General features: G+C 40.7%; 1 protein-coding gene across 4 annotated transcripts in view; it reads left to right on the top strand.

The window, feature by feature from the left end:
- The window catches only part of TLN2 (talin 2), a 164,418-nt gene that overhangs the window by 143,100 nt on the left and 3,296 nt on the right, over positions 1-18,022 (top strand). For 3 of the 4 annotated variants that reach the window (XM_064157421.1, XM_064157422.1, XM_064157420.1), the window contains 6 exons: positions 3,112-3,219; positions 5,722-5,827; positions 9,992-10,116; positions 15,305-15,430; positions 16,965-17,027; positions 17,109-17,291. In XM_064157421.1, the coding sequence (XP_064013491.1) occupies positions 3,112-3,219; positions 5,722-5,827; positions 9,992-10,116; positions 15,305-15,430; positions 16,965-17,027; positions 17,109-17,291 (711 nt within the window). The remainder of the gene's footprint in view (positions 1-3,111; positions 3,220-5,721; positions 5,828-9,991; positions 10,117-15,304; positions 15,431-16,964; positions 17,028-17,108; positions 17,292-18,022) is intronic. The other variant, XM_064157423.1, reaches the window with a different exon arrangement.

Here is an 18,022-nt window from a genome sequence, read left to right as displayed (position 1 = left end):
CAAATAGCCATAAAAGTCTCTGGGTATGCTAATACATGCACTGTTTAAAATGTGCAACAAAGTAGCCTAGTCATTTAACAAAGCTTTTAAATACACAGTTTGTACCAGACTTCCTTTAGAAAATCCTCTTTCTACAATTTCTGCTCAGATGAAAAAATGTTTTGCCATTTATTTGTACAAATTGATTGCCTGCACAAGGCATTTGCATGACAAGACACAGCCCTTGAACATCAGTGGTAGGAGCAGCAGTCCTACTTTACAATAGAGGAACAGCTGTGCAGTGCAGTGCAGGTTGGGGTTTGTGAGACAGATACTGGAGGAGGTTCCAGTGAGGTTACAATAAGGAATGGTAAATAATAAGACTTTGGACAAAGGTGAAAGTGTGTGTATATGATCTGTGCTAGAATTGTATAGAACACAGCTCAGCCTTCCCCCATGTCAGGAATTTAAATTGAAGCTCTATTTCATTGTCAGCTGCTGAAGGCAAGTAGTGTAAGGGATTTGACTTTTTGGCAGTTGTACATACATGCTTGTGCTTGTTCTGCTATACAGGAATTTACAGTGCTCATTACTAATTCTACACTTACAAGTAGATGCCATTTCAAAGGACAGTGAGGTTGGTTACTGTAGGATATAATGAACCAAGACAACTTTAAAGTCAGAAGTCAGTAGAAACACTGTAATTGCAGTTGCTGAAGTTTAGAGCAGTATCTAAGATAATAACAATTTCTGATTATACATATTGGTGGCTCTCAAAATAAGAAAGGCGCTGATAAAACTGGAATGAGTTTAGCAGACAGTTGTGATTGGAGCACATGCCCTGTGAGGAGTTGGTAAAGAACTGTTTGGCCTGGAGAAAAACTTTGCAGCCTGGGGGTTCTTCAGCTTGGTGGAACCTCAAAGCAGTGCATTAAGGCCTGCCAGGAGAATAGACTGAGTCATGCTGTGTACTTGAGGTGCGTGACAGGAGAATGAAACATGGTGGTCAAAACTTGAAACACAGGAAGTTCCAGTTATTCTGCTGTGAGCACAGTTGATTCCAAGGACCAGAGTGATCTAGTCTGAGCAGCAGGGTGGAATATGTGAGTTCTCCAGGTCCCTCCAAACAGCACTGACTTTGAGTCTGACTACCTCAGTATATTTTACCCCCATGAGTTATCCTTAGTGCTCACAAGCTGGAAATTGCAGTACTAGAGTCCTTGCTGCCTTGCTGTTTTGAAAGCCCAAGCAGAAAAAGAGGGCTGAGAGTAAAAAGAAGCCTCAACATGAGAGAATGAATGTGTGTTCTGGTTCTTCTGACATGTATCTTTCAGTTTGAGATGCTTTGGTGGCCTTTCTGAGCAAGTGTGGAAAAGTAATAGTGAGATTTCTGTTGCGAGGTTTCTGGGTTACTAAAATTACTTATCACCTCTTTAGTCTCCTGTGATGTATATGGTTTCTTTCAAGACTCACTGAACTTAAAAAGTGGTCTCACAACATTTTGATATGTAAAACATGAAAAAGTTCCTGTTGCTCTTCTGCAGATGCTTGCTCTAATGGCATGTGTAACAGTGTTATGTTGAGAAAAGCAGCACCTTGAGGTTCTTACAGCATATTCACACATGAAACACCGGAGGATACTCCAGCCCTGTTTGAAAATGTCAGATAAGCTGCACTGCGTTTTCTGGGCTTATAGAGTTTATTTGAAGCATGCTGAAGACGGGGGAAATGCTGTCCTGTTCTGTCCCCTTTCCTTTCTCTTCAGATGAGTATTTTAGGAGGTGGGAGGTGGCTACCGAGCGCCATTTTTGTGCTCTGCTGATGCTGAGCTTGCCGGCAGAGGGCGCCATAGCCCAGCTGACAGCAGTGCTTGCTCAGGCTGTTGCGAGCCGCAGGAAGGGCTCCTAGTAAGTGCGCTGAGATTATGCCTCAACACCCTGAAAGATGGGAGGCTGCCAGGGTGGAAAGAGTTGTTCTGTGAGAGGAAACGATGATTTTAAAAGGATTCTTAGGAAATTTCACTTGTCAACAACTAGGATTTGTTGCAATTTTCACTTTATTAATAAGGAAATTGTTTCATGAGTCAGGCTCATGTCAGACATGATATTCAGTAAAAGTCCTGCAGAAGTTGAAGTACCGACTCTGTTGCTTCTCCTCTGTCCTTAAATAGATGTTTCCAGCACAGCCTATTGCTATGTATATACCTGCATCAAGCTAAAACCATTAATAAGCGCTTATGACAATGTGCTACCAAATTAACAGAAAGCAGATACGGCTCTGAGGCTTTTTTCTGAGGGGCTTGGTTGGATTTGATTTTATCTCTCGTGTAGAATAATGATATCCTGGCACTTCCACAGCACTTTCCTTCTGCTGTTTCCAGAGCTTTTTATAAGGAACTAATGTTCAGCTTGTTGAGTGAAGAAGGAAAAGTGACAGACCTACATCTGACCCACGCATTGGGCTGGTGGTTGATCTCTGATTGGCCCAAGGCTTCTGGAGTCAGCCCAGTCTCTAAACCAGATGGTCATTTCTGGTTTCATTCCTTGATGGTAGGCAGGCTTACAGGCTTACAACCAAAAAATGGTAGTGTATTTCTAACCTGTAAGATGTAAGCAGCCATTTGTGGGTGACACTTAATTTCTGGTGGTGGTGCTATTAGTGGAAAAGAAGAGCCTCGATAGCAAAACTTTGGCATTGTAGAACAGTATATGTGCAACCCAAGAGCCCTTCAGCCCCGAGAGCTTTTGTTATTATGTATTTTCATTAGAAGAAATCGTAACTCTTCCTGTATTTTCAGATGCTTCTTCAGGGATTTCTCTAGTTTTTATCAACTGGCAGGAAGGAGTAGTAGTAGTGCTGACAGTCCCTGAGGAAAGGCACTAAGAAAGACTGCAGGTGCACAGCCAGAAAGGAAGATGTGCTGACAAGTGTTCCCAATGCCATTCTCAGAACTGGAGCTCTGCTGCTCTTTGAGCATGGTTGGCTTACACCTTTACAACAGAAACGACTGGCCCTCGATCTCAAATGTCATTTGTACTTAATGAAAAATCTCTTCCTTTCCCGTATCTTCTCTGTGTCACCCTTCTCTTGTGGGAGCAGTTTTGGGGTACTAATCTTGTTTTGCCTTCTCAGCAAGCATCATATCATCCAGATGTGAATGAAGAAGTTCGAGAGCGAGCCCTGCGCTTTGGAACAGAATGTACCCTGGGATACTTGGAACTCCTGGAACATGTTCTCCTGGTAAGGATTTGTCTGAATCCACATGCTGGATCTCTTCCAAGGAGAACAATCTTGACTTCTTTCTATATGGGCTGCTAATGACACATCTTTATCGCTTTGTCACAAGTTTACAAACAATTTCGTTATTCAAGAAAAGCAAACTGAAGGAAACTCTGTACTTCAGCTCAAACTGTGAGACAGAAGGAAGACTGTAAATACTTATATGGGATTCTTAAATCCAGAAATTGGTTTCTGGGTCATATCTGTAGGCAGTAAGAGCCCTGACCAAAAAATGCCCCCCAGAAATAAATTAGAATAAGACTCAACAGCATGCTTTTAAGATTGTTGTGTTAGATACTTTAGGCACACTTCTTTCCCCCAAATCAAAGCACTGACATAATCTTTATGAAAGCACTTAAACATGCCTTCTTCAGTCCAGGAAAATAAGAGGCACTTACTCAAAGCCATCCCAAAATCCCAAGCCAGTGCCACCTCACAAGAAACACTCCAGCTCATGCAAGATGTGGCATTCTGAAAGCTCTACATAAAACTTCTCCACTCAAATCAAAACTCATGAATCTTCCTGTCAATTGGATTTTCTTGACCTTACATAATTACCACATTATGTATTTTTCTTCTGTTGCTGTTATGTTTGTAGGAAGCAGTTATGCGTTTGAGCTAGCACTTGTGAGATACTGGAGTTTCTGGAGGTGACTTAAATCAGGAATTGGCTTCCTGGACAGTCAGAGATGTCTTTTTAAGGCCTTTAACATGGCATATTAAAGTCTCCAAAACCAGAATCTGCAGCCACTAACTTCAGATTAGCAAATCTAATTTGATTTTACTGCATGTCTAATCATTTACATCAGATGTTGAAATCTATGTAACATAGAAGTAAAGGTGCAGTTATGCTTGCCACTGGCATGGAAAAGAAAGATTAAACTTGCTAATGTAATTCTTAGAGCTGCATAGAAGTAAGTGAGCATTTGATTCATGATCCATTTTTAGTTTAGAAGTATCTTGGTGAAATTTTCAGATTGGGTCTTTTGAACTCATAGTACTTGTTTCAAACTCTATGTCAGAACAAGCCAAAGACTCCATTCAATTTTTGCTCATTTAATTTTCCCTCTCTGCTTAAGTAAAGAGTCTTAAGGTAAGAAAGGCCTATTCCTTCGATAAAGCAGAAAAGGCCTTTCTAATCTTAAGGGGCTTTAATTGCAGAGCCCTGAAGCCATGAGAAAATGTCCCACTCTCTCCCCAGCAATGTTTGCTGTCTTAGAAAATTGACCCAGATTAAAACTGCAAGTGAAAAGCACAATGCCTGCATAGAAAAAAAAATGTGTGGAATGATAATTTCATCCTGACTCTTGTCTGCAGTCTCTCTAGAACTAGTCACATCATGCACCTGTGCTGTGCTCTGTGAATATAAACAAGATCTGGAAAGTAGATGGAAAAAAAAGGTCACTTTTGGAGGAGCAGTGGAAGGAGTAAACGACAGACTTTTTGCTCTGGGGACTTTTGCCCTCTTTCCCCTGAGTTCTAACTCTTAGACTTGTGGCAGAGACACAGTCTAGATGTAATCCAAGTGATCTGTTTCTGCGGTTGCCTGAGTTGTTCCCCTTCCATAATCTTGCTAATTTAACATCCTTGGTTTTTTTTTGCTCAGGTAGAAGAAAACATTAGCAAGACGGTTTCAGCGTCAGAAAATCTTGTTGCTTCCCAATGCTTGTTTCTCTGGTAGTTCAGAATCCCTAGATCTACAGTTTTATTTAATGTGCAGCTTCCAGAAACATGGATCATCTCAGATTAGAAATCTTTAATTAGTTGATGTGGCATCTTGTGATATAATTGTTTATAAGTGTAATCATGACCTTGGTAGTTAGGGATGATTGCATAGATACCTCAACACAGGGATGACAAGGAGTTGTATTCAGCATCTGATTCTTGGAAGGTGATTCTATAATACTTTTTAGGTGCAAGAATTATCAGATGCAGTATTGATGATTTCTTAAGCCAGTGTATTGACTTGTGCAGAGGTTGCATTGGGCAAGTGGAACAAGACTGACTTGATTGCTCAGGGCAACATGAGTCACCTAACTAGAGGCAGGGCACAAGAAAACACCCCCTGGTAATACTATAAAAGGGGGTCTTCTTCAGGAGTTGAGAGAGACTAAGCCCAATGTTGATAATTTCTGATAATGTATTGCTAAAGCTGCATATTGCTCTTGCACACACACACATCTCTGTTTTGGAGCATCCTAGCTTAGTGATGGGTAATTGCAATTGATATTGTCAATTCCTGTAGGCATGCACAGCAGTGCCATTTTCTTACATTGCAGTATAAGCTATTGCTCCTAGTGATTCATTGGCAACTGCATTTCTTTCACTGGAGTCATGTTTGCTCTCAGCCAGTTGCTGTATAAAATAAATCTTTCACTGCTGGGCCTTGGGACTGTTCCAGCATTTTCTGGAATACTCACTAATATGCATTAGTTGGTTTGTTTGGTTGGTTGGTTTCTTTAGATCCTTCAGAAGCCAACTCCAGAACTAAAGCATCAGTTGGCCTCTTTCTCCAAGCGAGTGGCTGGTGCTGTTACAGAGCTCATCCAATCAGCAGAAGCAATGAAAGGTGAGTGGGGTAGCATGGCTACCAGTACAGTATGCCTTTTACTTCAGGGATGATGATACATCATATTTATAGTTTAAAACTAAGACCCTTTGAAGTATGTTATGGGTGTCTTGGTGCCGTCTACTTCCATTCTTTTAATGTCTCTACTGATACTCACATGTGCACAGCATTGGTAAATATGTCTAGTAGTTCCTTTCTAACTTCATAGGACTGATCCTAACTCATCTGTAAGTCATGTGGCCTTTGCAGGTCAAGCCATCAAGCAAAGCACTTGAGAGCCACAGCAGCAGAGACAAAATAAAACACCACTCCTCTTGAACGGGTGACTGAATTTTAATTGAATGGCTGGTTCCTTTCCTTACACTCATGGTTGTTCACAGAATCACAGACTGTCTGGGGCTGGGAGGAACCTCGAAAGGTCATCTAGTCCAACTCCCCTGCAGAGTAGGATCTCCTATACCAGATCACACAGGAATGTGTCTAGACAAGTTTTGAGTATCTCCAGAGAGGGAGACTGCACAACCCGCTGGGCAGCCTGTTCCAGTGTTCTGTCACCCAGCGTTCAGTCAAACAGTCCTTTCCTTTGCAGTGATAAGTTGATTTCCAACTTCACATAAGAGGGGCTGCTGTCATTTTACTGAACTAACACTCATCTGCTAGCATTGATGTCAGTTTTAGATCCGTAGTGCTTACGTTCCTTTGCCTGGGTCCTGCCCTGACAAAGTACCTTAATGAAACAATAAGACGTAAGAGAATTGTGGGTAAGTACAATTCAGCACTCAGATAAGCAATGCATTCCATTGCTTAGCCAAAGTTCACTGTTCTTACAATAGATGTTTTTGGCAGATACTGACTTGCTGAGTACAATTTTTATCCAATGGTGTGGGCCAACTCTGAGAGCAACAGTTTTAACATTTCACATGTGATTAGTATACTGCTGAAGCACATCTACTGCTAGATTTACTGGGAACTTCAAGACCTCTTTGCAGCTATCAGGAAGGCATCTAACCATTCTAATCTCAGAGATAATAGAATACCACAGAAAAAATAATCATTTTTTCTTTATTCTGCTCCCACTCCCTAAGGGCTTGTAGTAAATGCATATTTATTTAATCATTCTTTCCTAAGCTGGACCAGAGAACACTATATATTTTTTTTTCCTGATATTCTGAGTAATCTGAACTGCAGATTTTCCTCAGTTATTTCCTGCTTTTATAAGTAACTATTTCTTGGGAAAGATTCTTAATGAAACACTTTTTCATGTATAGGAATCCCTTATTATTTTCTTAGGGTTTGTGTTGTCTGCCTATCCTCCCCACACCACGTCTAATGTAGTTACAGTGATCTACATGATGGTTTTACCCTGTGCAGGTAAAGTTATCGACGACTTCTGCACTTTTCTGTGCACTCATGGTTCAGAATTTCTGTTCCCATTTGCTAAGAAGCCAAACCAGTATCAGAATTTTTCTGTTTCCCTAAAGGCTTTTTGAAAAATCTTTTGTTGTCCTGTTGGGATTAGCAGCTGTCTCAGTTCTACTTTAAATTGCCCATAGGCTCAAATATAGTTGATAGAACCAGTAACAATTTATAGGGTGCCCTTCCTTCTTTCCCTTTCTTTCCCAAATTAAAAGGAATTAGATGGAGAGAGAAAGAAAAGGTATGCAGACCCAAATAAATAATCTCACTGTGATTTGGAAGTTAAAAGAAGAAATGTTTAACAATAAATACAAGGTATATGAAGTAGGGAAGTTACAAAGGTGTGGGGAAGGGAAAACAAGATACAAAAAATGTAAATATACAACCAGATTTGATGGTGATGGGTTTTGTCTGCCTTGTGGTGATGATGGCCACGGGGTGAAACAATAAGCAGCAGGAAACAGGGATGGTGATTTCTGGTGAGCAGGAACGCAGGGCAGGTGAGCAGGAACGCAGGAAGAAGAGCAAGAACAGGAAGGCCCCCTGCTTTTATGGATCTTTAGACAAGAAGGGGGAGTGGATTAACAACTATCTGGTAGTGTTCAGATCCACCTCTGGGGAGGGTTCAAGCCCACCTGGGATCAGGGTCAAGGTCACTCCCCCCAGGAGGGTTAACCCTGTACAGCAGCTGGAAACAGCTCACTAGGATACAGTACCATGGGCTTCAGCCTTCTCCCTGCACATCATAAATAGGAGCCAGTCATTTTGTGTTCTCCTGTGATTTAGTCATCCATAGCAGAAACTGCCTCATTCTTTGGCTGGTGCAGTGTTGGTCTATAAGTATTAAAGGTTATTTCCTTTTGTATGATCGAACAGACGTGGCCTGTGCTATTCTGATGCTAAGTGCCAGTATACTTTCCAGTTGCTCTTAATGTTTCAGTCAATATTTCACTATTAGGTTCACTGAAACTTCATAATGCAGTTTAATGAGGCCACAAGAGGTGTTTGGGATTTTCTTCTTTATTGTCTTCATTCTAGTTTACTCTTTGTCACCTGGTGTATGCGGCTTTCCATCTTTCTGTGTTTCCATCTGCAAGTCACTTCCCCTTGCCTTTAGTAGTTACAACATTAGATGTTTTCTTGTTTCCTTTTCTCTCTCTATGGTTTTCCTTTTGGCTGTTCCATTGCTTCCCTCAATCCAGAACACGGGTGCTTTGTGAGGCTTGTCATCCAGAGAGTAATGTTATGATGTGAAAAACAATGCACTGAGAGCTTCCAAAAATCTAAGACCATCTCCAGCCATATATTCATTTTGTGGATCTGCAAAATGTCTTTGAACCAAGAGAAATGCCAAAAACTCAACAACAGCAAAGTAGTTGATCTTTGAATCTTTGGATATGTTAGCCTTCTCTACAGTGTTAGAAACACTTTGGCAAAAGCATGGTTTTTTTCCCAAAATCACAGCATGTTAGGGGTTAAAGGACCCCAAGAAGCCATCGAATCAAATCCCACTGCCAAAGCAGGATCACCTGGGGCAGGCTAAACAGGAACTTATCCAGGAAGGTTTTGAAAGTCTCCAGAGAAGGAGACTCCACAACCTCTCTGGACAGCCTATTCCTGTGATCAGTCACCCTCACCATAAAGAAGTGCCTCCTCATGTTGAGACAGAACCTCCTGTGTTCCAGTTTGTACTCATTGTTCCTTGTCCTATCAGTGGGCACCACCCATAAGAGACTGGCACCTTCATCTTTACACCAACCCCTCAGATATTTGAAGATGCTGGTAAGATCGCCTCTCAGTCTTCTCAAGACTAAACAGCCCCAGATCTCTCAGTCTTTTTTCATTGGAGAGATGTTCAAGTCACTCAGTCGTCTTTGTAGCTCTTTGTCGACTGCCTTCAAAAAGTCACTCTCTCTTGAACTGGGGAGGCCAAAACTGGACACAGTATTCCAAGTGTGATCTCACCAGGGCAGAGTAGAGGTCGAGGAAAACTTCCCTAGACCTGCTGGACACACTTTTCTTAATGCATCCCAGGATGCCATTTGTCTTCTTGGCCACAAGGGCACATTGCTATCCCACGGATAACTTGCTGTCCACCAGGACTCCAAAGGTCTTTCTCTACGGAGCTTCTTTCCAACAGGACAACCCTTAGTCTGTACTGGTGCCTGCAGTTATTCCTCCCTAGATCCAGCACTCTGCACTTGACCAGGTTTGGTGGTCTGTAGCAGACATTCACAACAGTGTGATCCATGATTGCATGTCCTTTAATATGTCCTTTTCAACTTCATCTTTAACCAGTGCAAAAAAAAGAGACTCTGGGAAGTGTTCTGTCAAGGAGTATCTGCTGTCTATAACATGTTCTTTTCACCATTCAGACTTCTTAGTGTACCTTATGACTTGCTCAAGGTAGAAACCGCCTTAGGAAGAGTTGTGATAAACAGAAGTTGAATGGCAGCCAGTTTTGTTCCCAGTATGGACAGTATCTCTTTTTGAAGCTGCTTTGCTTACACAGTTGTTAAGTTACTTTCAGAACAGAATAATTCTACTAAATACTTTTTTTCCCCACTGACTTAGATTCTGCTCTCAGTGGTATGAAGTCCAGTTTTTGTATGCCATTATGGTACTAACAGCAGCTTTCAGTGACGTACGTTCTGTATTTGACACTTGAAGTGTGATTGTAAATCATCCTCTTTGAATGGCAGCTCACAGTGGCACTGAAGTTATTGTCTTCATCTCCATTAATTTCAGGGACGGAGTGGGTGGATCCAGAAGACCCAACAGTCATTGCAGAGACAGAGCTACTAGGGGCTGCAGCATCAATTGAGGCTGCAGCAAAGAAGTTAGAGCAGCTGAAACCAAGAGCAAAGCCAAAGGTGAGTGTCCATCCCCGTTGTTTCTTTGAAGTTAATAAAGCAGAAGGTGCATATGGCCCTTATATTGGTATATACTTTGTTAGCGTCCACAATAATGGTATCAACAGTCAAACATGCAGCAGTCTCAGTGCCACTAGCCAGATACTGCACTGGATTTCACCCTGAAGAAAGAGTATAAAAAGATGCTTTTCAAGAGAGTGGGTCAAGCATCAGCCTTGAGCAAGCAAGAAGAAAAGCCAACCATTAGAAATGCATTTAAGAGTTACAGTGTCATTACTGTTGATTATTTACTTAACTGTTTCCAAACACATTTTACTGGTGTGAGAAGTCATTCTCATGTGCTTTCCTTTTGAAGACCCTTTGTTCTCATCTGATGCATATTAGTATAGCAGGAGAAAGCAGCAGCAACACAGAAGGGATTCAGCAGAATGCAAGACATTCAAGATTTTCTAAGACTATAAATGTAGCATTTCATGCCATGCTTAAAGAATAGCTGCTTCAGTATCAAATCATATATGGGGTATGTCTGTCTCTATTTCATTTCCCTGAAGGAAAAGTAACTACAGTTAATTATGAAAGCAAGTGGAGTTGCATGTTTCCAGGTCATTCCAAACGTGTCTTTGAGTATGTTCTGTAAAATTAAGCCAATGATTTTCATGCATGGTACAGAGGGAGTAGGTGAAACTGCTGGTACTTACGGTTGGGTGCTTAGCTCACAAGACTGGATCACAGAGAATTGCTGCCTTTTGCCTATTGTAGAGTAACAGGCATGTTTTAGAGGAAATTACCATGTTGCCTAGAATTGCTTCTCTTCAAAGTGAAAATAATGCTTTGCCTCTATAATTGACTTCAGAACTGTGTATCTGTTACCCTGGTTTTGTTGCTTTGTAGTTACAAAACTGTTTTCTAAGGCAAGGTAATGAGAAATCTTTCTAAAAAGTAGACCTTCAGGAAGGTTCAATGTTGGATGATTGGCTTTGGTGCAGGGATTTATTTTGTCATTCAGGAACATCAGATGAAATAATTTTTGGTAGCTTCAATCTTTGAGGACTTCCCACCCTCTTACACACCCTCCCTTTGCTTAGTAAGGGGAATAAATTAGCTCATGAAAAAGAAATGCTCTTTGTTCTGCATTTGTTTATAAAGAAAAATGGTTCTTTATAATGAGATTCTACAGAGCAGAGGGCACAGACTGAGTCTAAGGGAGGAAGAGTCCTCCATCACCTTTTCTATACAATCACTGCACAATAGCATATGTATGTTGCCTAGTAACCATGGAGCAGTTTCCTTCCAACCTCTGAGGCACTCCAGGGTCATTGTTATTTCCCAGTGAATAGAGACCTCACACCTGCTCCTCATTTAACATGTTCATTGAGTATCCAGCCTACCCCTGATCTGTTGTCATTTTCTGAAACAAAAATTCATATCCAGCTGTTTTACATCCTTCATTAAATGTTTAATCCGTTTCAGAATGTGGGTTGCAACACACACTAAAGGCCCTAGGAAGATCACAGAGTGACTCAAATACCATTTTTACTGCTGAGCACTTGTAGCTCATGTCTTCCCAGAGTTGGATTTCCTGCTTGAACAGACTCTGTCTTTCTGATGCTTGTCACAGTGATGTAATGTGAAAGCTTAGACTAGGTCATGGAGTTGATAATATTGATTTTCCTTATACTTAGTCTGTGGAAGGTAGGAATGGTAGTTACCTTCTACAATGGAAGAGACTGCTGGCACAGCTAGATCAATATCTGCTACTTCGGTTCGCAGTGATCACCATCAAGTAAACTTGCAGAGAAGTCCATAGTTGGTAGGTTTAGAATAAGCTCCATGAAGGAAATCATCATCACGAATTGGTGGCTGGCTTTTTGGGTAAGCTTCTGTTATTTGGGCAGAGAATAGGAGTCATCTCATTTAGGCTTGAACTTTTCATCTTTCTCTGTTCCAGTTCATCTGTTACCACTAAAGGAAAAATCAGAAGTTGAAGATAGAGGGGTTAATTCTCATTTATTCCAGTCTCTTTAGTAGTTTTTATACTCTTATGTATTTTTTTAATTCTTCTTTTCTTTGTTTTCTCTTCATATTTTTGCACCGATCATAATCCCTTCATGTCTTAGACCGAGAGCTGGGACTTAGTCTAAGTATGAGATTTTTCCATTACTGGGAATCACCTTGGAGAATAATCTCTAATAAGACACAGATGTGGTAACTGCTGCCTGTGTTTTATGGTATGGTGCATACTCTGTTTGCTTTAAATCCTGGTCATTTGGCTGCTGCTGAATGTGCTCTTAAAATGCTTGGTCCCTAGCCCACTGTCCCACTGATACCCAGTTAGTATTTGTCTTCTGACCTGATATCTTGCAAGCACTTTGAGGACTGTTCTAAGCAGGTGTTACTACTCCTTCCCCTAACACAAAACCTATTCAGTGTTCTCATTGTGCTGTTCAAGGTGGGGGATGTTCTGTGAAGCAATGAGATCTTCACTGTTTATTAAACAAGTTTTGGCCATCATGTTTTCTTTTAATACAACATGTTTGTATGGAGTGTGGACTCTTCTTTTTTCAGTTTTCCCTTTTTGGAGGGTCACATTTCTTAGGCTGCAACCACTCCTCCTGTTATGCAAATATGTCACTGGCTGCAAAAAAAAACCAACCACCTAAAATCAGATGTATTTTTTTTAGAAGATAAATATTATACCTAATGAAAGCCATATGCTTCACTCATAGTGGAAAACAAACACTTTTAAGGAAAAAGGTGTGGTACAACAGCAGAGAGCATTGCTGTACCTACTTGATTCTGTTGATATGCTCTTCATGCTTCTATGCAGGCTTATGCATTCCAAGACAAGTGTTTATAGTAGTCACCATGAGTTCCCTGCTGTTAACTTCCAGCAGTTTGTCCTTTTTTTGTTTCCCCAAGATGAATCAAACCTGGATGCCTTTTTCTGCAGGACTCTGTGTGATATGTTTGATATATTAGGTTGTTATTTAATCCAACTATATATCAAACATATTCCTACAGTGTCCTGTCCTGTCTCCGGGGGGTTTTTACATAGTAGAAGGCAATATGAAGGAGTACACTGACACACAATCAGGTTTAGAAGACTTCCTGCAGAATTCTAACTTGGTTTAAAATATATACACAGAGGGCTCCTTTATCAGTAGAGGTGCTCTTGGAGGGGTCTTTAAGTTCTGTAGAGCCTTTTATGACAGTGAGCAGTAGCAGTGCCAAGAACTGACTTTGACTGAAATGGTTATTGTGTTTTCCATGGCTCATTGCAGTAACTTACCTGTACTGGTGTTATCTGTATAAAACAGAAGGTGGAAGCTGCTGCTGCTGCTGCTTGATGATTTGTCTTCTGTAATTTTTTTCCAGTCTTTAGCAATGAGACCAGGGGCTCATTTGTTCTCCTATTAACTCATTATTTATGCTACCCCTAATAAGGAAGATTCTGTAGAAAACTAGTTAAAATACAGAGCAAAACCATCTCAAAACATGTTTGGTTTTTTTTAATGGCATAGTCAACATTTTCAGGCTATTTAAAGCTACAGAGTTTGTAGCTAGCCTAAATGTTGTTTCTGTTCTGATTATTTTCCAGTCCATTAATACTTGTATATAGTCAATAATGCCTTAGTAGTTTAAGCTTGTGGAAGAAGAGATGCTGGTCTTCTTGGGACTACCTGAGAAAGGAGAAACTAACCACTTGTCTCATGGATCTGATTTTCTAAAGAAACCCACCTAGCTCTCTAAAGACATTTTCTGCCATACATCATACCATTGCTCCTAATTTTGCTCATGATGGCCATGAACTGACATGTTGTACTATGCCCACACTGTCAATGAGTGTGAACGCTTCAACAATGCGAATAGGTAGAAGAGTTACTCCTGTAGGGCCCTTTGCTGTATTCAGTCTTGGACATGTCCTTATTGCTAAGGAATGGGGAGTATGGGCAGGTAAAATGACCTGCATCTCCACTTCAAAGATGAATGCCCAGCCCTTAGATGTCATTCTTGAGAGTGCTGAAGGGAAAACTTCAGGGAAGGACTAGAAAACAACGATTTCTTAGTGAAGATGCACACTGAGTAGAACTTCCATGGAGTGTGTAAGGTTGCTTCAAAAATAAATTTTCCACAGAAGGCATCAGTTGTCAGTAGAAAACATTATTCCTTCCACCCTACGAAATAAAAGAAGTTGTGGGATAGGGATTGTAGGATTTGGAAGTTTGAAAATCTCGAGGTGTGCCTTCTTCTCCCCATCCCCAAGATTTCAGTATAATTGGAATGAAATGCACTTAGTATGCAGGGTAGGGGGGTGGAAATCCTCTGTCTGATGAGATACTAATGTTTAGCTATCTGTTTTCCTGTGGGCTTTACTTGCTGCTTAATGAAAGTTGATCCAGTCATTGTACAATAGCTTTCTCACTAATGCAAGATTTAGTTTCTCCGAATTCCATTTGAATGCAGTCATTTTTGCTTTGCACTTAAGTGCAATATTTAGTCTATTCACTATGATGAATTAAGTTCAAACAACTACTTCTCTTCAGCCCCTTTCTGGTGGCTGATTTTTCACAAACCACCATTGTGATTGCTACTTAAAAAACAATGGCCACGATGTTACATCGCAAGCGTGGCCAGAAATTCATGTGGAACGTGGCTTGCTCACTTGGCAACTTCTTAAACTCTTACTACAAAGACGTATCAACTTGAGTTGATGGGATTAGCCCAACAGCAAGGCAAGACAACTACTTTCCTTGAATTAGGTGGCTTTTTCCAAAGGATAAGAAAAGTTTTAAAGTGACAAGCAACTTCCTCTATACATCAGGTTTTATTTTCAGATAGTTTGGATTTTCTGATGTCTGTGGCTGCCATGGTTTCATCTCCTGGACTTTATATGGCAGTTGCGTGAAGTGTTTTAGGATTGAGGTCTGCTTGATGAACCATTTTGTAATGATATGTAATTACTTATAATTAGCTTTTATAATTGACTACTCTTTCATGGGATCACAGTTAACAGGAGAACTAAACCCGATTTAGGTTTAGATGGGTGCACTTAGACTTGTAAATTAAATGCCCAGTTATCTAACTCAAAGCTCACTTAGCTGGTCTTCCTCTAGTTATTTGACACAATACTGCAAATAAAACTGCTTTCAAGTGAGTAATGTGTGACATCATTCTCTCTTGGTTATAGCAGGCAGATGAGACACTGGATTTTGAAGAACAGATCCTGGAAGCAGCTAAATCCATTGCAGCTGCTACCAGTGCCCTCGTGAAGTCAGCTTCAGCAGCCCAGAGAGAACTGGTGGCACAGGGAAAGGTGGGTAAACAGGACAAGCAGCAACAGTGTAAGGGGAAAGCCTAAAACATACATCTAATCTTTTAACTGTTCTCTGCTAAGTCAGTAGGAAAGGAGCTTGTAAATGACTAATGAAAATGTAAGTCTTCTCATTGCATATGACAGTATATGGCCTAGGCCTGATTCTGTATGTATTTTTAAACTTCCTAAGTGTAATGAAGTGTTTTAGCTCTTCAGTGTTTCAGCTGCAGGGAATGTTTTGTGTTTGTAAGTTGGGGTTTTTTTGATATTTTGTGAAGATCTGTGCTTCAAGCTGGTTGTGTTTAGTCCTACAAGACAGTTGGAGATCCAGAAACAAGTGTCACAGTATACAGTACCACTGTGGATCAGAAAGGCAAAGGGTCTCACTAATTGCTCTCTCAGTGTTTTGTTGCCTGATTCAATGAGGACACAGGCCTGCATGCAATTTAAGTGAATGTGCTTGTAATCATTGTTGAGACCAAGAGAAAGAGTGTTTATAACGTGTGGTCCATGATTCAGCTAGGATTCCTGGGGACCTTGTGCTATTAGTTCTAGCAGGAGCACAAAGCACTTATTTCAGAACGATAGTGATGTAACTGTTTGAAAAGATTCATCATAAGCTGTAGCTGTAGAACTTACCAATGCATAAACCAAGATATTAATATCCATCTGGCTGTGAAGACAGTCCAGAAAATGAGATTTTTTACTTCCCTGCATCTCTTAGGTTATTGTGCAGCCTGCTTTTATGTGGTAAGACCTGTTCTTTTTTAGTTTCATTATAACACAGAGCTTGCTTTACTTCCCTCAACACTGTGAAGTTATACAGATAAGAATAAGACAGAATGTATTTATATCCTGAGATCAGACCTCAATCTCTATCAGGTAGCAGGTAGTTCTGGGCTTCTTTGCTCCCTCAGCTTTGTTTCTATATGTGTTTTTCATACTGAGGCTAACAGCACTTGTATGCTACTCCATACAAATTCAGGTAGCTGCTAGAATCACTTTAATCTGCCTGAGGGAAGCTGCAGCTTGCTGTTATGATGGAAGCACACCTGTCAAATATGGTGCCATATTATCAGATCTGTTCATCCTGCTTTACAGAATTTAGCCATTTTGATATAGCAACTTCCTGAAAGATCAGGAAATTTTACTGGTAGTTTTCACCGTGCTTGGAGAATCTGCAAATAATACTGTGGTCTTTAAGGGAAGAGGTTAATCACAACCAAAATACTGTTGTTTAAGCCGAAGTCTCAGATGCAGCAATCCAGACTATGGGACTTTTACACATCTTCTAAGGATAAGACAAGTTAGGCAGCATAGCAAGTTGGATGCTACATGAGCTGGCAGATATGTGCTGGAAGCACACTTACTCTGACAAGTAACTTTCATATGGGTTTTCTGATCCCATATTTGCTGGGCATGGTCACAGGTGCAGGTATTTTCTTTTTTTTGTGGATTATTATTTGCCTAGATCTGAGCCAAAACAATGATATTTTCTTTTCCATTGTAAGCTATCTCTGAAATGCTCTTTCAGGTTGGAGCAATCCCTGCAAATGCAGCTGATGATGGACAGTGGTCTCAGGGACTTATTTCCGCTGTAAGTAACAACTTCTCTTAAGGTATATGAATAAACAATATCCTCTGAGAGAACAGAGTGACTATTATTGCTTTCTTCTAGGCCCGAATGGTGGCAGCTGCAACCAGCAATCTCTGTGAAGCAGCTAATGCCTCAGTACAAGGCCACGCTAGTGAGGAGAAACTCATCTCATCTGCCAAGCAAGTGGCAGCTTCTACAGCACAGCTGCTTGTGGCTTGCAAAGTGAAGGCTGATCATGACTCTGAAGCCATGAGGAGGCTACAGGTATGGTATTTGTGTTTTCTATTACTGAAAACCCAGAGTGGTGCTATGTAAATGCTGTTTTAGGCCTGTGTCACCAAAGCCCAACCTGAATTTTCAGAATTCTGTTCAAATTGTTCTTCTTTGTGGGGTTCTGGAGTACTTCTGTTTATAAAAGGTGAAGCGATTGTGCATTCATCATTATTCAGCTATAGCTCACTTCACTGCTCGTTTCACTCTTAACTTGTAAAAGTTGCTGAGAAGTTGACTGGCCTGTGTCAAGCTCTGGTTTAGGTGCAGTATCAGTAGATTGATGCTCATGATTAGCCACAGGAGAGGAGTGGAGAATGTTTACTGTGTGCATTTTTGTAGCCACTGAGCACAATTGGTTTCTCTGGAATTATTCTGCAGTTGGATTGCCAGTGAACTTGCAAACAAGTAGGCATACTTAACTTGGGCACGTGTGAGTATGCTCCTGGCCTCTGCAAGGTTATGCATATGTTCAATGCAGCACTTGTCTAAGTGCCAGTCTGGGTTGTGGGCAGTTTTACTGTTGGGACATAAAAGCTTGAATGTGAGATAGTTATGGCTAGGTGGCTAATTTACCCTGAGGGAGGACTTCATTGTTTTAAGAACTTCATTGCTTAAATTGTTTCTTCATACACTACCTTTCATTTTCTGTGCTTCTTCCTCAAATAAAACCCAAATCTCATCAGTATTGTGTGTAAAACAGCTTGTGATTTTATCCACCAGGT

Source organism: Pogoniulus pusillus, chromosome 17, assembly GCF_015220805.1.
Source record: "Pogoniulus pusillus isolate bPogPus1 chromosome 17, bPogPus1.pri, whole genome shotgun sequence".
Classification (NCBI taxonomy): Eukaryota; Metazoa; Chordata; class Aves; order Piciformes; family Lybiidae; genus Pogoniulus; species Pogoniulus pusillus.
Note: the sequence above shows the minus strand (reverse complement) of the source record. Positions and strands in the feature narration are given on the sequence as shown.